The sequence below is a fragment of the Euleptes europaea genome, chromosome 14 (genome assembly GCF_029931775.1).
Source record: "Euleptes europaea isolate rEulEur1 chromosome 14, rEulEur1.hap1, whole genome shotgun sequence".
Taxonomy (NCBI): Eukaryota; Metazoa; Chordata; class Lepidosauria; order Squamata; family Sphaerodactylidae; genus Euleptes; species Euleptes europaea.
The window spans coordinates 47,635,063-47,658,143 of record NC_079325.1 but is presented as its reverse complement, the minus strand read 5'-3'; the positions used below and the strand labels follow the sequence as shown (position 1 = coordinate 47,658,143).

The following is a 23,081-nucleotide window of genomic DNA, read 5'->3' as shown; positions in this document are numbered from 1 at the left end:
TCCACCTTGTTGTCCATTAGGGGTGTGCGTAATGAAATTTCCGAGCCAAAAATATACATGGAAATGGCTGGTTAGGGTCGGTATAGTGATTTCCCAGAACAGTAATACAAATACAGGGTTGTTGGTATAATGAAACCCCTCTCCCTAAAACGATCCATGTCTTTTGTTTGTTTGTCTTTGCGTTTGCATGCTTATTTATTTAATTTTTTTATTAAATTTGTACACTGCCTTTGCCTAGCACAAGGCAGGTTCAGGGCGCTTAACAACAGACACAATATGCAATAATCAACAAATTAAGAAACAACCATAAAAACATACATATATATTACTATAAAAACCTTTAACAATTCAAATTAGCTAAAATGACACCCTAATGATGACTCCTTCATTACGCCAAGTTAAAAATAGGAGGAATTGTTCTTTAATAGGGTGAAATTTGTCCTGGGGGTAATACTGGCATATAAAAAAAGAGGGATAGAATCTATCAATCTGATTCAGTACTAGGGTTGTCAGCTCCAGGTTGGGAAATACCTGGAGATTTTTGGGGCAGGGCCTGAAAAGGGTGGGGTTTGGGGATGGGAGGGACTTCAATGCCATAGAATCCAATTGCCAAAGCAGCTATTTTCTCCTGGTGAACTGACCTCTATGGGCTGGAGATCAGTTGTAATAACAGGAGATCTCCAGCAAGTACCTGGAGGTTTGCAATCCTATCCAATAGGGTCCAGCAGGAAGAGGGAGGGAAAAGGAAAATAGGGGTAGAAAGAGGGAAAAGCAAGGAAAGGAGGCCAGCTGCTGTGAAACCATCCCTGCCCTCAAACATAGGCCCGGTGGAACATCCCCATCTTAGAGGCCCTGCGGATAGGAAGTTGACATTCCCTCTAATTCTAGTTCATTTAAAAAAAATGTTTTATTAGAATTTTCAGTATATACAAACAAACAAACAAACATATAACCACACTTACATTCATACAGTTTATACTCCTTCGGGGCATATGTTTCATCTTACATCTCAAAAGTCTTCTACATTATCTTCATGATTTATATAATAAATTCCATCTATTTAAATTATTAGATTTTGTATAATCTTAATTGTACTTTTAACAATCTATCCTTTTTGTTGTACATAGTCTAAATAACCTTCCCATTTTCATTGAAAATCATCAGTTGTCTTCTCTTTCATCCAACTGATCAATATGGCCATCACCACAAATTCGTCCATTTTCTGTTGCCACCCCTCCACATCTGGTATATCTTCCTGTTTCCACAATGATGCTCGTACTAATCTGGCCGCCGTTATCATATAAGCAAATAGTTTTCCAGCATTTCTATCCAAATTTTTGAGGTTCAGTTCCTAATAACATAGTCTCTGGGTTCAATGGAAATCTAATTTTTAAAACTTTCTGTGTTTCTTGATGGATTTGTATCCAAAATTTCTTGACTTTCTTGCATATCCACCACCCTCTAATTCTAATTCTGAAGCTGTGTTCAATTATGTTTGTTCCATGTCTTGGTTGGAGCCAGGTGTTGTGTTATGGCTGAACATGCAATGCAACCATGCCTTCCTTCCATAACTAGTCTATCATGACCTGCATGAGCATTTCCTTGTAACATGTGGCTGGTCATTGTTGGTAAGGAAGTTGCTGATGGACCTTTGATGTGGTTTGTCATATTACCTCTTCAGTAGTGTCCAATTATGCTGATGATACCAGGTTCCTTTCATACTGAGGTCAGAGCTGATTTGCATAGTATGGATCAATGCGTAACAAAATTCTGTCTTTCCTTCTGTTTTCCTTTCCTTCTTTCCCTCTCCTCCCGACCTTTCCAACCTTTCAGGTCTTGCCCTGGAAATTCACCTGTGTATTTTTATAGGGGGTGTTCACAATATATCCCCATTGCTCTCCATTAACCCTTCTCCTGTGGTCTGCCTCTCCTGTCTGGACTCAGAACTTCACCTGTGTTGTGTTCCTGTGTCGTCACTCAGGGAGTTTGCCCGTTGGAAGGTGAGGAACACGGCCATCGAGCGGAGGGATCTGCTCCGCAACCCTGTCCCCCTGATGCCTGAGTTCCAGAGGAGCATACGCCTGCTGGGCAGGAGGCCCACGACGCAGCAGTTCATTGATACCATCATCAAAAAGTACGGCACACACATACTCATCTCTGCCACTTTGGGAGGTAGGTGGCAGCGGATTTTCTTCTTTTTCCCCCCACAAGGATTTGGGGCAGAGCACACTGGACTTGAGTTGGCAGTATATTAGAGGCGAATGGCACCCCCTTGTAACATTGGACTGATGTTATAGAATGTTCACAAATATTCCGAGAAAAGTAGGATGAAAAGAGCTTTGTCCCGTTCCAGCTCTCAGACGTTCTGCACTTGGGAGGGGGGGTGGCATGTATATCATAGGCTAAAATGCTTTGTTGTGTGTGGATGCTTGTACACACCCTTAACTGTGCGCCCCATGCAACTGATAGTGATGGAGTAGTTACACATATTCAACCTGATCTGAAAGGCACTGACAGCATTAGAATGTTAGCAAGTAGGTTATCTGAGAGAAGTAAAATGCCAGTTTGATTATAAACATTCTTACACAGATCCTAAAGAAATTGGGGAGTGTGTGCTGCTGGCAATAAGGGGAGGGAAAGAAGAAGGAAAGCTAAGGGTGGTGTACCTGATTGGGAAGAGGGGTACAGAGGCTTATGGAATTGAAGTAGAAGAGGTTGATTAATAAGGGCTTCAGAGAGTTGGGTAAAAGAAGCAGAAGTTGAAGGAGATGGAAGATGAAAGATGAAAGAAGGGTTTGGATGGAACTTCTTATATACCCTGGAGACCAAAGGGAAACTCCAGGCTCAGATGCAGCGAACCTGTGAATATGAGTTCTTCAGGAAAAGAACAAGTGGAGGCTTTGGTCTGCTTGTAGGTAGGGTTGCCAGGTCCCTCTTCGCCATGGCGGGAGGTTTTTGAGGCAGAGCCTGAGGAGGGCAGGGTTTGAGAAGGGGAGGGAAAGTGCCATCAAGTTGGAAAGTGCCATCAAGTTGCAGCTGACTTATGATAACCCTATAGTTAGGGTTGCCAAGTGCCCGGCGGTGGCAGGTAAAATCCCGCCAATCCACCGGACTGCCCACCGACCACCTGAGGACCGGCGGGCAACGTGTGCATGAGCGCCCGCTCGTTGCGTCCACGTCCCTTTCAGTTTTACATGGCACCCCCTCTATGGAAACCATAGAGTTCCGGCAGAGAATGATAGAGCATCCACATTGCTTCCGGGGAAAACCAGAAGTGACGTAGGCACATTGCACCGCACGTATGCACGTGTCATGCCAGGCGTGTGGGCTTGTCATGCCAGGTGCTAGGGCGCATCACGCCAGGCGCATGCGCACATCACACACCAAAGAAAAGCTCCCGCCGGTTGATCTGCGAAACCCGGTAAGCCTACCTATAGTGGTTTCAGTGCAAGAGACGAACATAGGTCGTCTCCCATTCAAGTTCTAATCAGGGCCGACCCTGCTTAGTTTCTGAGATTGGACTCCCCTGGGCCATCCAGGGTAGGGCTAACTTCCTAGTTTGATATAAATAACCCCATATTTGGCTGAAGGCCTCTAGGGAGAATAATGGGTTCCTGGCCCACAACGTGGGGGGACAAATGTTCTTAGAGTTTTTCCTATCTATGCAACGTATCCATCCAGTTTGAAAGTGGTTTAATTATCATGGCTTCTTCCAAAGAACTCTGGGATATGTAAGATGCAATAACTTTGGCGAATTCCTAGGGAACAATTGCTCCTGTACAAACTTATGGTGTTCAGGCTCCTTTAGACGAGACCCATGAGAAACACTAATTGAAATCTGTAATGTAGCATGGCATGGCCTCATGGTTCTTGTTACAGAGGTTGGATGTGCAACGATTTTGGTGGATTCTTTTGGATGCCAGGAAATTTTATTCCCAATATTGTTCCAAGACAAAAGACAACTGCCATCAGAGTGGTCATGACTGAGGGTGATGATGGACCAGTCATCTGACTTGATATAAATCAGCTTTATAAGGTCACATATATGTTATCTGGAGAGAGACAATAGTAGAAGACCTCTTTGTATGCAGGAAGTTCCAGATTCATTCCCCATCATCTCTACTGAAGTATGTCAGGATACAGGTGTTGGGAAAGAACTTTATCTGCCTCAGACTCATGGGAGCTGCCACTAGTCCAAGTAGACAGTACTAAATGAAATGGTCGCCTATGTTGCTGGAGAAGACCCATAACTCATTGGTAAAGCACATGCTTTGCACACAGGAGGTCCTAGAATCAATCCCTAAAAGATCTTAGGTAGCTTGCAACCCAGTAATGGTGCTGCCAATCCAAGTAGACAATACTGAGCTAGATGGATCAGTAGTCTCAGCGTGGCTCAGAGAGCCAGCGTAGTGTAGTGGTTAAAAGCGATGGTTTGGAGAGGTGGACTCTGATCTGAAGAACTGGGTTTGATTCTCCACTCCTCCACATGAGCGGCGGATGCCAATCTGGTGAACTGGATTTGTTTCCCCACTCCTACACACAAAGCTAACTGGGTGACCTTGGGCTAGTCACAGCTCTGAGGTAGGTGAGGCTGAGAGAGCTCTCTCAGCCTCACCTACCTCACAGGGTGTCTGTTGTGGAGAGGGGAGGGGATTGTAAGCCAGCTTGAGTCTGCCTTAAGTGGTAGAGAAAGTCATCGTATAAAAAACAACTCTTCTTCTTCTAACTTGGTGGCTTTGTCTATTCGCTGACTACTTTTTTCTTCATTTCCCTGCTGTCTGGGGTTTAGCATAAATCTGAGCATGGACAGAGTGCCCACTTCTTGCCAAAAGGTTGCCCCCTTGAAAGTCCCTCATGCATAGGGCATTTCCAGTGCAGGGGGATGTAGTTGCCAGGCAAGCTTGAACCAAAATAACCCTTTACAGCCGACATCTTGATTTCGCATTCTGTTGGAGGCAGCCAGAGAAACAAACATTTGCTTCCTGATCCCCACCAGATTGCTTTCTTTCCAGCCTCCCCAGAAATTCCAAATAACGCAGACCTTTGACAGTGAAATATATTTTTAATTTTGCCCGAGCATGACGGTGAATTATTCACAGTGGCTTGTTCCTGCTCTTGTTTTTACAACGTGCTGCTTTAAAATATGCACAGGCGTGTAACGGGAGCGGGCGATGGACACGGCGCTAAGCGTTCCATCAGCCCCCAGTGCCAAGCGCAAGGGGCGGGAAAGCCACTGGGGAGCTGCGCGAGAGGGATGAAAGATTCGTCTTGACGGCAATAAAGGTGAAGATGATGTAAAGAGACCCTCTTGGGATCATGCATTGTTCATGAGCAGAAGTATTTTCCCATTTGGAGACTACAAGCTCCCCTCCACCCAAGATGCACCACCCATCATCCCATGGCAGCCCGCAGCTTTCCTCTCTCATTATAATAATGCAAAAAGGACTTCATTCAAAGGACTTCAACCAAAGGGCTCGGAAATCAAATCCCCAGAAGGCTCATCTGGAATGGCTTCCTTGATGCTGCTCTGACCTCAAAAGTCTTGAACGCCTTGTGCATGCATGTTTTAGGAAAGTTTTGTCGCTCACTGGCAAATCATGCATTGTGCATGAAAAACATCCCAGATTCACTTCCTGGCATTGCATTGGACGTTTCAAAGCCTTACACGGCCTGGGACCTTTGAAAGCCTTACACAGCCTGGGACCTTTGTATCTTCTGCGAACCGCCTCTCCTGGTATACCCTCGAAGATCTTTACAATCATCAGATAACAACTTACTGGTGGTCCCTGGCCCTAAGAGTGTGTGGCTGTCCTCAATGAGAGCCAGGGACTTTTTGGTCATGGCACCGCCTGGTGGAATGCTCTGTCTGGTGACATCAGGGCCCTGCGGGACCTTAAAGAGTTCCGCAGGGCCTGCAAGACAGAGCTTTTCCTCCAGGCCTACAGTTGAGGACAGCTGCGGGTGTCATCCTCTGCTGGCCTCCCTATCCCCCCTTTGTTCTATGTTACTCACATTTTTTTGGGAGGGGGGCAACCTACTGCTTATTCCAAACACTATGGGCCACATTAAGCGCCAACTGAAGTTTTTAAGGGCTTTTAATTGGATTTTATTGTTTGATTTTAGAATTATTACTTTTATTGTTAATATTGATATGTTTGATGTTCCCCGCCCTGAACCTGGTCTTGGCCATGGAGGGTGGGTTATAAATAGAACAAATAAAATAAATAAATAAATTCTCAGGTAGGAAGTATAGGGGAAGAAGAGGGCCAGCGTGGTGTAGTGGTTAAGAGTGGCTGTTGTAAGGAGAGGAAGAGAAGGTGATTGTAAGCCACTTTGAGACTCCTTAACGGTAGCATATAAAAACCAACTCTTCTTCTTCTTTCTCTGCTTGAGACTAGGGTTGCCAGTTCTGAGTTGGGAAATACCTGGCGATTTTGCAGGAGACGTCTGAGGAGGGTGGGGTTTGGAGAGGGGAGGGCCTCCAATGCCATAGAGTCCAATTGCCAAAGAGGCCATTTTCTCCAGGGGAACTGATTTCTATTGCCTGGGGGGGTCATCTGTAATAGCGAGAGATCTCCAGCCACCACCTGGAGGTTGGCAACCCTACCTGGGACCTAGAAGAGCTGCTGGGTCAATATTGGACCCCATAGACCAATGTTCTGGCTCAGTATGAGGCAATACATAAACATACAACTTTAGATCACACACATACAGCCTTAGTTTCTAGGAGAGGATCTGGGGCTCAGCAGCATGGCACATGCTTTGCATGCTGACTCTTCCAGATTCCAAACACCCCATGCCAAAAAGTTGCTGCTAGTTAGAATAAGTACTAGGTTAGCAGTTGGAGTCAGCCAGGGTTTTTTTTGGGGGGTGGGGTCAATCTCACCTAATGTTCCTCCATACTACAGTTGCTGTCCCACATGACTTTTATCTATGCAGGTCACATGATCCCCAGCATAGGGGTTGGGGGGGGGGGTAGTCAAAGGGCATCAGCAGAAAAGCTGGTTGGATTCAACCCTAAATGAATTAATGATCCGGGTCTATATAAGGCAACTTCATCTGCTACACAAAGGAGCACAAATCAGTGGTAGTGTGCATGTTTTACATGCTGAAGGTCCCAGATTCAACCTTCAGAAGGTATTCTGGTAGCAGGTGTTGGGAAAGATGCTAAGAACTTCCAGAGATACTACCACCTGTCAAAGATGACCAATCCTGACTTAATTTATGGTTCTGTGGCTCAGTGGTAGAACATCTGCTTTGCATGCAGAAGGTCCCAAGTTCAGTTCTTGGCATCTCCAGTTAAAGGGTTCAAGTAGCAGGTGATGTGCTGCTGCCAGTCTGAGTAGACAGCCTTGATTATGAGAGGCCAGTGGTATGATTCAATATAAAGCAGGTTCCTATGATTGCTGTCTCCTGTTTATCTCATACTATGGGCCTCAATCACATTGGAAGGGTCAACCTGTGTCTGAGCAATGCCACTTTAGGTTGGGAGCTCAAATGTAAAAAACAAAAAACCCTGCACATGGAAAACTAGAACATCAGGGAGAAGACTGGATTAATTGCAAATCAGCGAGAGAACATATGACATCAGAGAAAGAACATGTGAAGCTGCCTTCCACAGTCAGATTACTGGTCCCTGGAGCTTACGTTGATGTGTCTTGGCTGACAGTGGTTCTCTAGGGGATCAGCAGACAAAGGTCTTCCAGAAAACCTGCTACCTGTACCCTTAAAGAACAGGTCATCAGGGGCTGAACATGTGATCCTTTGTGTACAAAGCAACTGTGCCGAAAATCCTCCTGAGACACTTGTCAGTAACTATACTTCCCAGCAAAGTCTCAAGGATGGACCATTGACTCACCAGCAGAATGCTGTTCTTCAACTAAGGAAGGGGGTAGCACCACCAGCCACAGGGCTTTCCCATGGCCAAACTATTAGGGTTGCCAACTCTGGGTTGGGAAATACCTGGAGATTTTGTGGGTGGAACCTGAGGAAGGCAGGGTTAGAGGAGGGAAGGGACTTCACTGGGCTACAATGCCATAGAGTCCTCCTCCAAAGTGGCCATTTTCTCCAGGCAGACTGATATTTGTCCCCCGGAGATCAGTCGTAATATAAGAGGATTTCCAGCCACTACCTGGAGGTTGGCAACCCTAAAAACTATCCAAGAGGTGTTCATAAAAGTTTTGCTTAACTCTCCACTAGGGTTGCCAGGTCCCTCTTCGCCACCGGTGGGAGGTTTTTGGGGTGGAGCCTGAGGAGGGCGGAGTTTGGAGAGGGGAGGGGCTTCAATGCCATAGAGTCCAATTGCCAGAGCGGCCATTTTCTCCAGGTGAACTGCTCTCTGTCGGCTGGAGATCAGTTGTAGCAGGAGATCTCCAGTTACTACCTGGAGGTTGGTAGCCCTACTCTCCACCTTTCAGGCCAAGGAAATCTCCTTCAGGAACCTTCTACATCACTAATTTATGTATCTGTCTGCCTGTTCATTTAAATAGCCCTGTCCTGCCTTCCCCTCCTTTCATGGAGGCTCAAATTGGATTACGACTCTGTATGCCAAATAAGCACTGCACCCTGACCTGGATAGCCCAGATCTCAGAAGCTAATCAGGGCTGGCCCTTGTTAATACTTGGATGGGGGACCACCAAGAAGGTTGCTACACAGAGGCAGGCAATGGCAAACGACCTCTGAAGATCTCTTGCCTTCAAAACCCTGTGCAGTCACCATAAATTGGCTGCAACTTGATGGCAAATAAATAAATAAGCAGGCTCTCCTAGGAAGTCCGCTCTAGAAGAAATCTCATTGGACCAAAAAATGAAACAGAGCTTTCATGGAGCACCATTTGCTGCTTTCCTGTTACTGGTCTCCAGCACTCTTGCAAATAAACGCTTGTCAAGAACCTGTGACGCATGGCCTAAGGGACGGTGCTATTGGTCTCACTCAGCTGAACTGGGACAAAGCTGGACCAGAAGTGACAACACACAACTCTCACAATATGGCATATAGATGCACAGGAGGATCTGAATCAGTCAGACGGGACGGCAAGGGAGCAACTGTCAGGACAGGCCCTAGCTACTTTTGAGGACTTCCTCCGTCTCGCATCTGACGCTTCAGGGCTCAGCACCAGCATCTGATCTCCTGTGTCCTGAGCTAACCCAGAAGACTTTGCCTGAGGAATCACCTTTGTGATTCACAGGGACATTTTCCCTTTCCCTCTCTCCAATACAGCACAAGGAGTTGCCAACTCTGGGCTGGAAATTCCTGGAGATTTGGGGGGGGGGCAGAGTCTGAAGAGGATGGAGTTTGAGGAGGGGAAGAATCTCATCGGAGATGTGATGCCATAGAGTTTATCCTCCAAAGCTTTCTCCAGAGGAGCTGATTGCTGTAGTCTGGAGATCACTTGTCACTCTGGGGGAATCTCCAGGCCCCACCTGGAGGTTGGCAACTAGGGTTGCCAACCTCCAGGCACTAGCTGGAGATTTCCTGCTATTACAGCTGATCTCCAACCGACAGAGATCAGTTCACCTGTAGAAAATGGCCGCTTTGGCGATTGGACTCTATGGCATTGAAGTCCCTCCCCTCCCCAAACCCCTCCCTCCTCAGGCTCCACCCCAAAAACCTCCCACCGGTGGCGAAGAGGGACCTGGCAACCCTAGCAAGCTCTGAGATAATGCGTTATCATCCAGGGGAACAGCACCTCATTTCTAATAATCAGGCTGGGATTGTGGCTTCCAAAAAGAGAGAGTGTAAAACTGAGATTTCAGTGGCTTGACTGGCTCCTTGCATGTGTGTGTGTGTGTGTGTGTGTTTCAAAACTGGCAAGCCGCTTTGGAGCTTGTAATCAGAGGACATTATCAGTTTTAGCTAAAATTTAAACTTAAAGGTAAAGGTCCCCTGTGCAAGCACTGGGTCATTCCTGACCCAATGGGTGACTTTGTTTACGGGGTGGTTTGCCAGTGCCTTCCCCAGTCATCTTCCCTTTACTTCCGTCGGGATCGAACTCAGGTCGTGAGCAGAGCTTTCGACTGAAATACTGCAGCTTACCGCTCTGTGCCACGGGGCTCTTAAATTTAAACTTAGTTGTTAGTAATTAAATGAGATGAGCAGCTGCGAGAGGGTCATTTTAACCCCTGTCTGCCATTTTTCTGTTCAAAACTGTCGCTTCCCCACCGCCCCCAAGTCTTGACACTCACAGGGGGAAAGACTGTGAGTCTGTGAAAGACCTTTTCTGCTGCGGGGGAAAGAAACACCCATGGAAAAGAATGACAATTGGCAGGAAAGAAAAGGGTAACACATGTCTTTTATGCATAGCTGCTTCACTTGAACATAAGAACATAAGAAAGGCCCTGCTGGATCAGACCAAGGCCCGTCAAGTCCAGCAGTCTGTTCACACAGTGGCCAACCAGGTGCCTCTAGGAAGCCCCCAAACAAGATGACTACAGCAGCATTATCCTGCCTGTGTTCTATAGCACCTAAGGCATGCTCCTCTGATACTAGAGAGAATAGGTATGCAGCATGACTAGTATCTATTTTAACTAATAGCCATGAATACCCCTTTCCTCCATGAATATGTCCACTCCCCTCTTAAAGCCTTCCAAGTTGGCAGGGATGAGTTGTCGTTAAGGCTGTTGAAAAAAAAAATCAGTAAAGTTTGGTTTCGGCAAAATTCAGCCCTTTTTAATTTGGGACGTGCCGAAGTCCGAACTCCCCCGCTTTGGATCCGCGAAATTCGGCGCGAGATCTGGAGTTCAGGGGGAAATTCGGCCCCGCGCGCCTTCACGGGGCTTCCATGAAGGTGCGCCGGGGGTGCAGATCTGTTTAAAGAGCCCCCGCACGCCTTAATGGAAGCCCTGTGAAGGCGCTGGGGGGGACAGATCTGTGCCTCCCGGCCAGAAGGCACAGATCTGTTTAAAGAGCCCCCCGTGCGCCTTCATGGAAGCCCCGTGAAGGTGCGCGGGGGGGTGTGGGCGAACCCTGAATCTGCCGAATTTATATTTTGGGTAGGACTTCCCAAACTTTGAAAATTAAGTTCCGCCATTTTTGGCATCTATTCAATCAAGAAGATTTTTCATAACTTATAAATATCATATCAACAATATCATTTTCTATTCCCCATTTTTGGGGATAAAATAGATGGTATCTGGTCAAGTCCCAACTTACTTTTGGTGACCCCCATGAAGTTTTCAAGGCAAGAGATGAGCAGAGGTGGCTTGCCATTGCCTTCCTCTGCCCAGCAACCCTGGACTTCCTTGGTGGTCTCCCATCCAAGATTACTAACCATGGCTGATCCTGCTTAGCTTTCAAACTCAGAGCAATTCAGGTTGCTTTTTCTTTATATATGCATACACATAAACGTACGTCTATCTAACCAAAACAAAGTACCGAAGGTGTTCTTGTTAAAAAAAAAATACGAAACACAAAAAGCGTTCTTACATAAACAACACAGAATGCGGAGGAACTGCAGTCAGTGCTCTTGATATAAATAACATTGAAACAGCTGTAGGGGGGCTCCAGTTGCGATCAGAGCAGTAGTACTGCTGAGTGGGTGCCTTACTGTTCCCTGATGTCCCAGCCGTTGCAATCTGTAAATGAGAAAAAGCCCTTACACTAAGCATATGGCTCCACCATGAAACTATGGCCATTTATTCAGAGGAAATTTGTGTTTGGTTTGCTGCACAGTTTTCTACTCCAAATTCTCAAACATCATATGCATGAGAGCCCACACCCCACCCCAAATTCCAGGAGTACCTTGTGATTAATTAGGCATCCTCAGTGAATCACGGAGCTTCTGAGTCCTTCCCCCTGAAAACACAGCCTCGTTGCGGTTTATTGGAGGGGTGGGCCAGCTCTTTAAGGGACGGCGTGTGCTTTTGCTGGGTATTCCTCCCCACCTTTCTTCAACAGCTCCCTGCCTGGAGCTGCCTTCCAACCTTTGCAGCCTCTCTTCAATGCTTTCCTGCACATTTCGTGAAGGTTTGACTCCCTTTTTTGTGCTTTGCTTTGAGGGAAGGCGTTGGATGGGAGGGACAGACACGTGGGAGGGAGAAGCCAAAGTAGAAGTGGGGAGAGAAACCCGAAGTTAAGAGATATGCATGGAAATAGGGGGGGAATTTGCGTCACTCTTGCCTCGCAGCAGTATTTAAATTCATTCTAAAACAGGATCCTAGAAAAACGGGGGAAGAATGAGGCCAGAGCGAAGTCACATCTGAAGGTCGGTGAAATCATGAATAATGCAAAGGAAGCCTCGAAGCAGTCCAGCAGGGACTGCGAAGTAAATGCCTCTGCATAAATGGTCCATGTATTCCCAATGCGGATTTTCAGTAGGAAAAGAGTACGAGAGGAAGAGTTTAGCCCTCCCTCTCCACCAGCCTTTACACGACAGCCCCTGCAGTTTCATTCTGTTTTAAGAAACATGGCAGAACTAACACACGAGTTGCAGTTCCATTCTGAGACAGCAACAGAGAAAACGTTTGGAGCTGAGAGTTAAGTGAAACTAAGAGGCAGCCGTGGGGAGGCTGGGAGGCTCCACGGCCAGCTTGCCGAGAATCCGACGCAGCATCAGCAGATTTGCTGCTTGCTAAAGGAGTGCCTGTTTTCTTCCGATATGCTGTGCTGGCATATTTATCAATAAAATGAATTCTACGAGGATGCTCCAAGTCTCCAGTGCTTTCTCATCGAAAGGAGAATTGGCCTTGAAGAACTGCCCTAGAACTGCACTCCTTATAGAAAAGAAACCTTTTGGAGGCCAGCTAGTTTCAGACACGGGCCTCTCCCTCCCTCTCCCTCCATCCTCTGGCCTCTCCTCCAAAGCCAATGCCCAGCCTGCCTTCCTCTCCTTTGAGTTCCTGACAACAGAAACAGTGCCGGGTGATTTCTGAGATGCACACACTCCAATATAGAGTGGGCAGAGCTGAGAGCTAATTTGCAGGGAATACCCTGAAGGGAAGATAACTTTGAACACTGCGCCCACTTAATAAATGAGAAATTAGGACTTAATAATGCAGCAAAAATCTATTAACCCTTCCTGATTGCTGTTGCTGGGCTCTTTCCATGGCAATTAGCTGCTCTTTTTTCTTCGAGTCTGGGCTGCCTCCACATAAACATTTGGGGGTAACACACATAAAACACTGCAGAACTGCAGAGGAAAAGTGTAGGGTTGCCTTTTCCTGCCTCTGGTTAGTTGTGAGTTGTCTCGAGCAGGTCTGCGAGAAAGCATGCACATTTCCTAAATTAATAAATAAATGATTGGGGCTAAGCCCACACTATTCCCCAGATTCTTCCAGGCTGCTTTTTGGATGTCCTAATTATTTTAATGACCACTATTTTAAAAAGGACTTTCCCCCCCCTTAAAAACATAGTGCTCAACCCACATCTGCTCACATCTTTTTGAAAACATCACTGCTGAACGCTTGAAAAAGTTTAGACATCAGTGAACGCCGATAGAGATCCAGCTGATAGAGATCAGTTCACCTGGAGAAAATGGCTGCTTTGGCAATTGAACTCTATGGCATTAAAGTCCCTCCCCCCAAACCCCGCCCTCCTCAGGCTCTGCTCCAAAAATCTCCACATATTTCTCAACCCAGAGCTGGCAACCCTATTCCCAGGTGAACTGATCTCTATCGCTGGAGATCAGTTGTAATAGCAGAACTGAGATCTCTTGGAATTACAGCTGATCTTCAGACGATAAAGACCAGTTCCCCTGAATGAAATGGATGCTTTGGAGGGTTAGCTCTATGGGATTACACCCCACTGAGGTCCCTCCCTCTTCAAATCCTGATTTCCCCAGGCTGTACCCCCAAATCTCCAAGAATGTCCCAACCTGGACTTGCTATCCCTAGATCTGGAAGACTCAGTTTGAGTCCCCACTCTGCCAATGAAGCCTCCTAGATGACCTTGTGCCATCCACAGACACTCAGCCTAACCTATCTATTGGTTTTGATGAGGATACAATAGAGGAGAGGAGATTGTGTAAGCCACTTTGGGTCTCCATTGGGGAGAAAGGAAGACTATGGGCGAAAACGCATAGCACAACACAGTGTGGTGTAATGGTTAAGAGAGGTGGACTCAAATCTGGAGAACTGGGTTTGATTCCCCACTTCTCCGCATGAAGCCTTCTGGGTGACCTTGGGCCAGTCACAGTTCTTTCAGGACTCTCTCAGCCCCACCTACCTCACGAGGTGCCTCTTGTGGGGAGAGTGATTGCGATTGTAAGCCACTTTGAGACTCCTTAAGGTAGAGAATAGCAGGGTATAAACACCAAGGGCAAAAATGCATGGTCGCTTTAGCCTCCTTTATTCCCTGTTTCAGCCAGGATCCAGCCAGGATCGAACGCACGTTCGGCAAAACGCATGTGTTTGATCCTGGCTGATTCCTGGCTGAAACAGGGAATAAAGGAGGCTAAAGCGACCATGCGTTTTCGCCCTATAACTGAAGTAAATACATAAATAAGTAGGTTAGAGGCACGGATCTGGTCCATGGTGTAGTGGTTAAGAGCAGTGGACTCTAATCTGGAGAACTGGGTTTGATTCTGCACTCCTCCACATGAAGCCCAACTACAGTTTATGTTATTTTTTGTCTCTTTTTTATTGTATTGATAGGATTAAAGAGGCCAGCCGTGCAGCGTGAGTTGTACTTTGGGGGGCTTTCAGTCTCTTCTCCCTTCTTCTGATTTCTATACTTAAACAGTAAGCAATGATTCCAATGTGGTGACGTTTCTTCCCCCCACCCCTTTGCATTCCAGGAGAGGAGGCTTTGACCATGTACATGGACAAAAACCGACTTGACCGAAAGTCAGGCAATGCCACCCAGAGCGTAGAGTCCCTTCACCAGCTTGCCTCCTCCTATTTCGTGGACCGGGATGGAACCATGAGGCGTCTCCATGAGATCCAGATCTCGACTGGAGCAATCAAGGTATGGCTTCAACCACCATGTTAAATAGCTCGCTTGGGAGGGGCTTCGATACGCAGTCTCTAGGCAAGGGTCCGGAACCTTTTGGAGCCTGCAGACATTCTGAAACTGCATAGGGGAGGGCCTGTGGCTCAGTGGTAGAGCATCTGCTTGGCATGCAGAAGATCCCAGGTTCAATCCCTGGCATCTCCAGTTCAAGGGACTGGGCAAGTAGGTGACGTGAAAGACCTCTGCCTGAGACTCTGGAGAGCCACTGCTGATCTGAGTAGACAATACTGACTTTGCTGGACCAAGGGTCTGATTCAGTATAAGGCAGCTTAATATGTTCATGTTCATTGTGGGCGGAGCCACAAAATGACTGCCACAAAATTAGGATTGTTACTTGATCTATGGATTTCAGCTATCTGGAGTTGGGAGGGAATATGATAATGATAATAATGAGTAATAATAATGATGATGATGATGAGTTGTTGTTGTTGTTGTTACTCACTTGCATACAGGCCAGCATGGTGTAGTGGTTAAGAGCAGTGGTTTGGAGCAGTGTGATTCCCCACTCCTCCACATGAGCGACGGAGGCTAATCTGGTGAACTGGATTTGTTTCCCCACTGCTACACATGAAGCCAGCTGGGTGACCTTGGGCGAGTCACAGCTCTCTCAGCTTCACCTACCTCACAGGGTGTCTGTTGTGGGGAGGGGAAGGTGATTGTAAGTCAGTTTGATTCTTCCTTAAGTGGTCGAGAAAGTCAGCATATACAAACCAACTCTTCTTCTTTTTGCATCGGAACTGGTTATCACACGCAGTAAGCAGACTCCAAACATATGTATTGCAAAAAAGCTTAAACTTACTTTTATTGTCCCAGTAGAGGGAGTCCCCCAACACATCTTCAAAATTTCCAAACATTTTATATCTCTCATTGGGGAAGAGCTGTCTTTGCCTGCATATCCTGGAGAGTCTCTGCCAATCAATGCAGACAGCATTCATCCAGACAGGTGCCAGACAGGTGCCTTCACATGTTCATGGCTCATTGTGGAACTGAAAGCAGGTGTTCCCGTTTCCCTCTGACCGTCACAGAAGGATACGCAGCAGACGTTATGGGAAAGAGTGACAGGTACCCTGGGGCCGCCGCAGAATGGGATGGCAAGCGGCCATTGCACACTTGCGGCGAGGTGAACAGGATCGCTTTTGTACTGGCAGAGGTGCTTGTTCAGTGGCACACATGTTCCAGTCCAACCTTTTGTGCTGTGGGCTTTAACTCGGAAGTCTTTTCATGGATTCTCAGGGGCCTGAGCGACGAGAGACTATAATGTCCCGCAGACAAAAGGCATCCAGATTGAAGTGGCCAGGGACACAAGAAAGCCGCGGGGGGGGGGGGGGGGGAAGCGGACAAAGAAACTGAAAAAGGACCCTCAGACAAAAAACCCTTATTTTCTTGAAGGCAGTCTGCTGAGGGAAGGGGGGAGGAAGAAAAAGGAGAAGGAGGGGAAGAAAAAAAAAGAACATTCATTCAGCCATTGACTGATCAAGTTATCACAGCTGGTAATTTCCCCCTGCCCCAAAGGAAAGGTTTGGACTCCGTGGTCACATTCAGTTCTCAATAGGCTGAGATCCTTTCTTTGGAAAGATTGACAGTCTCGGAAGTCTCCTGATAGATCCTTCTAAACCCGGTGATGTTTGCCAGAGAAAAGCAGATGTGTTTCAGCCATGTTTCATATATATGAAGTTGCTACTGGTCTCTCTAGATTTGTCTGTTCTGAAGGGCTGTGGCTCTCCAGGGTTGAGGTCTTTTATGTGACTTACTAACTCATCCTTTCAACTGGAGATGCTGGGGATTGAACCTGGGACCTTCTGAGTACCAAACAGATGCTCTACCACTGAGCCATGGCTTCTCCCTAAACCTTGTGGGCAAACCCAGACGCAAAACTCTTGAGTCAGATTTTAAGAGCAGAATTCGAAAAGAAAAGTTTGCGGTTTGAGAAGTCACATTGCAATTCTGACCCTTTGCCAAATGTTGAATTTGTAAGAAATTTTGTTTCGGCTCTTCGTTGGTGGTGACTAGAGCCAGTGATTTGTCTTTCCATGCCTTTTGGAATTCATCCGAGATTAAGATCTAGGGTTGTTTTTTTTAGCCATTTCTTTATTTAAAAGAGTCATCTCTCGCATTTCCACCCAAAGCTTTCCATAGCTGCTAACATGAATGTATAGGACTGAAAACAAGGACACTTTAAGAGAAAACTATTCACCCCAACACAATAAAAGCATTTGTGAAATTGACAATGAACATTTGCAGAGACCCAGAGAGAGATGAGCACATAGTGCTATTTTCATCCCCCCCACACCATTTCATAGAGTCATTGTCAATGGCTTTGGTTCCTTTCATTTTTATTACTAGGGTTGCCAGGTGCCCGCTGGTGGCGGGCAAACCCCTGGCAATTTGCACTTCCGTCCGCCAACCACCTGAGGGTCAGCGGGCAAACGTGCACATGCATGTGCATACCGCGCGCGTCACTTTCGGTTTCGAACCGGAAGTTCTGCCTCGCGAGAGGCCTCATACCTCTTTGTTTGAGTGGTAAAGGGGCGCTTTACCACTCAAACGTAGAGGTATAAGCCCCCTTCCGAGGCGGCACTTCCGGCTCTAAAGCACATGCACGCTTTCACGCTACAGCCTCCCGTCGGAGGAGAAGAAGGACCTGGCAACCCAATTTATTACTGTCCACAATTTTTTTAAAATTATCTTTAATGTTTTATCTGATGCAGGATTGATGCAAACACAAAGTTAAAACCTGCGTTCAGAAAAGGTCCGCATGAGGAAGAGAAAGGGGTGCAGGAATGAAGGGCTCCCAAGTTAATTTCTAACAAGAGAGAAATAAAATTAAAATGGGTGGGGGGTATTGGAATTGACCCATAAAGTTTGTGAAAATTTGGCCTTCTCCCTAAATTAAGCACCCCAGTATCGCCACCTAAGTGTGTGGGGGAATAGATGTAAAAATGAATCATCCAAAAGCTTGGGTTGAACAAGAATGTCGTAAACTGCTAAAAGCTCCAGGCACATATCTATAGAGAGGGCATTCTTCTACCATCATGGTGCCACTGCAGAAAAGGCTCTGTCTCTAGATGCTAGCCTCCTTACTTCATGTGAGGCCACAGGGAACAGGTCTTCCAAACATTATCTAAGTGGCCAGGCAGGTTCGTATGGTATCAAGCAATCCTTTTGGTGCAAGACGATGTAGGCCTTTACTGCCAAAAAATGGCTGACCACATGAAATGAATTTGCTTCACTTTGGTCTCCCACCCACCCTAGGTGACAGAAACTCGGACAGGCCCGTTGGGCTGTAACAGTTACGACAATCTGGACTCTGTGAGTTCCGTCCTTCTGCAAAGCACTGAGAGCAAACTCCACTTGCAAGGTAAGGAGAGAGAATGGTTTTATTTGGAGCGGTGGACTATGATCTGGAGAACCGGGTTTGATTCCCCACTCCTCCACATGAGCGGCGGAGGCTAATCTGGTGAACTGGATTTGTTTCCCCACTCCTATACATGAAGCCAGCTGGGTGACCTTGGGCTAGTCACAGCTTTCTCAGCCCCAACTACCTCATGGGGTGTCTGTTGTGGGGAGGGGAAGGGGAGGTGATTGTTAGCTGGTTTGAGTCTCTCTTAAGTGGTAGAGAACGTCGGCATATAAAATCCAACTCTTCGCCTATTTCAGAAGGGAAGAAAATGAAGGCTTCTGCTGCTCTTCGAGCTTCTCCAGGCAACCTGCCGGGACATATTTGGGGGTGGGGGTGGGGGGTGGGGATAGTTGCACTGGCGTTGTGCCAACATGTGACATCACTTCCAATGAAGAAGTGGAAGTGATGTCATAACATCATGGCGATGCTCTAGGCTTTGCCCAAAACCATTATGGTTAACAACCTCCTGGTACTAACAAGAGATCTCCTGCTATTACAACTGATCTCCAACTGATAGAGATGTTCCCCTGGAGAAAATGGCCACTTTGGCAATTGGACTCTATGGCATTGAAGTCCCTCCCCTCCCCAAACCCCGCCCTCCTCAGGCTCCACCCCAAAAAAACCCACCGGTGACGAAGAGGGAAAGGTCAGAGGTGGATCTGGGTGGACAAGATTATCACTCTAGAGAAAGTGAGCTTCTACTTTAAGAACAACATGTTTCTAGTCCTTAAGAATGCAAAAAAGTAAAAGCATGGAAGTTATAACTGTCAATCTTTTCCAAAATCAAAAGCAATAGTGGATCTCCAGTGATCAAGATATCAGACGCTTTATGTTGAAGCTGAAATGAAAGCTCAGATCCCAGTGTTTTGGGAGGGACTTTTACTCGATTGTATTTTTGTATGCGTGAAAAGTTCTTCGCCTCTGCTTTAACAACATGCATGCATGTTGCCTAGAACACTATAAAAAGTTCTGTTGAGAACACACATGTTATCTTAACAAGATTCTTTTGTTATGGTCTTTTACCAATGTGCACATGCATTTACCCTCAACAGTTTCTAACATTAATTACTGAACTGGAGAATACACTCTTGAACACATGAAGCTACCTTGTACTGAATCAGACCCTTGGTCCATCAAAGTCAGTATTGTCTACTCAGACCGGAAGCGGCTCTCCAGGGTCTCAGGCAGAGGTCTTTCACATCACCTACTTGCCTAGTCCCACAACTGGAGATGCCGGGGATTGAACCAGGGACCTTCTGCATACCAAGCAGATGCTCTACCACTGAGCAACGGCCCCTCCCCTGAGCCACGGCCCCAGCTTCTTGTTCCTTCAGTTTATTTGCATCTTTTCCTCCTTTACATTATTGTTGAGCTTGTTTGCATCGATAAAATGTGTTTTGCCATATTTTCTCAATGCACACGTGCTCCAATGCTGAAATTAATGTTAGACATTTTTTTTCCAGTTCAACCAGAATTATGGAGGAATAGAACTATATTTCTGGTACCATAAAGGAACGGAACTGGGGAAATATACTATCTATCTAGTACATTTTATCCCATCCTTCCTCCAGGGAGCTCAGAGAAGCATAAATACTTCTTTTCCCCTTTTATCCTCACAACAGTCCTGTGAAGTTAGACTCTGAGAGACAGAGACAGATAGAGAGACTGGATCAAGGTCACTGCATGCTTTATGGCAATGTGGCGATTTGAACCAGGATCTCACAGATCACTAACCACTGCAGCACACTGGATCTCCCTACAGGCAGCGCCATCAAGATTATTTTCTGGCAGTGTTTTATCAATGCACTTGAGCTCCTTGGTCACATACGGAGGCGGGGGGGGGGGAGAAGTTGTTCAAATCTGCTTAATCCCACCAGTTGAATTTCATTCAGAAACAAACAAGAAGCAAATGTAGACCGGGGTGTCCAATGTGGCATCATGGCACCCTTCAACACCTTTTCTGGTGCCTGTCAAGTACGGTTGCCAACCTCCAGGTAGTAGCTGGAGATCTCCCGCTACTCTAACTGATCTCCAGCCAATAGAGATCAGTTCACCTGGACAAAATGGCGGCTTTGGAAGGCGGACTCTTTAGCTAGGGATGCCAACCTCCAGGTACTAGCTGGAGATCTCCTGCTATTGCAACTGATATCCAGCTGATAGAGATCAGGTCACCTGGAGAAAATGGCAATTGGACTCTATGACATTGAAGTCCCTCCCCTCCCCAAACCCCACCCTCCTCAGGCTCTGCCCCATAAACCTCCTGCCGGTGGAATCTGGCAACCCTATCTATGGCATTGAAGTCCCCGCCCTCCCCAGCCCCCGCCCTCCTCAGGATCCACCCCAAAAATCTCCAGGTATTTCCCAACCCGGAGCTGGCAACCCTGCTGTCAAGGGTTCTTAGGAAGTGGTTGGGGTCAGGTGGGGCTTTTGTCCAGCAAAGCTTCTGGCTGAGATTTGATTTGTTGTGCAGGTTTTTAGTTGCTACCACAGCACAAGGATCTTCATTGTGTGACTGAAGGTAAGTCGCGGCAGCCGTTTTGTGGCTGCCTCTCTTTCCTGCAGCGGCCATTTTGTGGGGTCAATTTAGTGGCTGCACTGGGATTGCCAGCCTCCAGTGGAGGCTGGAGATCTCCCGCTATTACAACTGATCTCCAGGACATAGAAGTCAGTTCCCCTTCAGAAAATGACTGCTTTGGCAATTGGACTCTATGGACTCTAACTCCCTCCCCTCTCCAAACCCCGCCCTCCCCAGGCTCCACCCCCAAAATCTCCAAGCTGGAAACCCTAGGTCCCACCATGCTGTGTCAGAATTCCAAAGGTGCCCATGGGCTCAAAATGTTTGGGGACCCCTGTTGTAGACCTTGCAGCTAGGGTTGCCAGGTCCCTCTTCACCACCAGCGGGAGGTTTTTGGGGTGGAGCCTGAGGAGGGCGGAGTTTGGGGAGGGACTCCAGTGCCATAGAGTCCAATTGCTAAAGCAGCCATTTTCTCCAGGTGAACTGATGGAGATCAGTTCTGTTGGCTGGAGATCAGTTGGAATAGCAGGAGATCTCCAGCTAGCACCTGGAGGTTGGCAACCCTACTGGCAGCACAGTGTTCATTCCTGTTGTTTCTCCTTCTGGTTATGGGAATGGTGGCACCGAAGCCCCGTTCACTTCTGCGCAGGCTCATAGCATCGCCACCCTTTCCCAGCTGAGGACAACGAGGACCGAGGTGTCTGGCTCTGGCGCATCTGATGTCACAAAGAAGCTGCTCTTTTTTCCCCAAACGGGCCTTCGAGCCACAGCCAGTAGCAAACGCTCGGCAGCGGCTTGCGCGCGGCTGCTAATCAGATCAGAGGAGATGAAGTCACGATCCATTACCTGCAGCCCTGTGAATAACTCTTAATGAGGCCTTGCAAAGCAGCTGGAGAGGAAAGGCAAAGATCTTTGCTAATTATGCCGAGAGCCGCCTTCTAGATTGGGGAGAGAGAAAGAGAATGCTGAGACATTGCTTTAAAGGTCACTTAGTTGGATTAAAAGAAGGCTGTGCTCTTCCCCTACCTGTGGGCCTTTTATCAATTGCATTTTAAACTGGCGTTTCCTACAGGGAACTCAGGGGTGGTTAAGAGAGTGGTGGACTCTAATCTGGAGAACCGGGTTTGATTCTTCACTCCTCCATATGAGCGGTGGAGTCTAATCGGGCGAACCAGGTGGGTTTCCCCACTCCTATATATAGGGTACTAGCTGGAGATCTCCTGCTGTTACAACTGATCTCCAGCCAATAGAGATCAGTTCATCTGGAGAAAATGGCCACTTTGTCAATTGGACTCTATGGCATTGAGGTCCCTCCCCTCCCCAAACCCCGCCCTCCTCAGGCTCCACCCCAAAAACCTCCCGCCAAGGGCGAAGAGGGACCTGGCAACCCTACCTACACATGAAGTCAGCCGGGAGACCTTGGGCTAGTCACAGTTCTCTAAGAACTCTCTCAGCCCCACCTATAGGGTTGCCAACCACCTGGTAGTAGCTGCAGATCTCCTGCTTTTATAACTGATCTCCAGCCCATAGAGATCAGTTCACCCATAGGAAACCGCGTTCGGGGAACCTAGTAACTTGTTGAAATTGTCTGTGCGACCATGTATATTGGAAATTTGCCATCCTAATCCAGGAAATTATGAAATGGAAACGTTGCATGTGGTTGCTTGTTTCATCCCGACGGGAGAATTGTCCCGAGAGCTGTAAAAGCTGTAATTTAAGTCAAGTTGGCATATTAACGTGGAAATTAACGGGACTGAGGAAGACTTGAAACGATCTTATCCCTTTCTACTCATTCTTCATTTGAAGACGTCAACCTTGGATTGATTGCTGCTGTATTACCTTTTAACTTGCCTTGTACATTCTTACCTTAGATAGTTTGTTACATGCTTGGTTGTACACTTTGTGTGCAATATACTTCACTGTTAAGCCATGCTATCTTTAGTCTTTCCTGCACTAAGTTTCTAACCCTTGGGAATAGTGCAGAGGTGTTTATTTTTGGTTGCTCACCCATAGGAAACTGCAGCTTTGGCCATTGGACTCTATGGTATTGAAGTCCCTCCCATCCCAAAACCCCGCCCTTTTCAGGCTCCACCCCAAAAACCTCCCGCCGGTTGCGAAGCGGGACCTGGCAACCCTACCTACCTACCTCACAGGGTGTCTGTTGTGGGGAGAGGAAGGGAAGGAGATTGTAAGCTGGTTTGATTCTTCTTAAAAGATAGA

At 47.1% G+C, this 23,081-nt stretch overlaps 1 protein-coding gene across 1 annotated transcript in view; it reads left to right on the top strand.

The window, feature by feature from the left end:
* The window catches only part of BRINP1 (BMP/retinoic acid inducible neural specific 1), a 95,185-nt gene that overhangs the window by 54,081 nt on the left and 18,023 nt on the right, over positions 1 to 23,081 (top strand). The window contains exons 2-4 of the mRNA XM_056860488.1: positions 1,982 to 2,172; positions 14,732 to 14,901; positions 18,199 to 18,304. Of these exons, the coding sequence (XP_056716466.1) occupies positions 1,982 to 2,172; positions 14,732 to 14,901; positions 18,199 to 18,304 (467 nt within the window). The remainder of the gene's footprint in view (positions 1 to 1,981; positions 2,173 to 14,731; positions 14,902 to 18,198; positions 18,305 to 23,081) is intronic.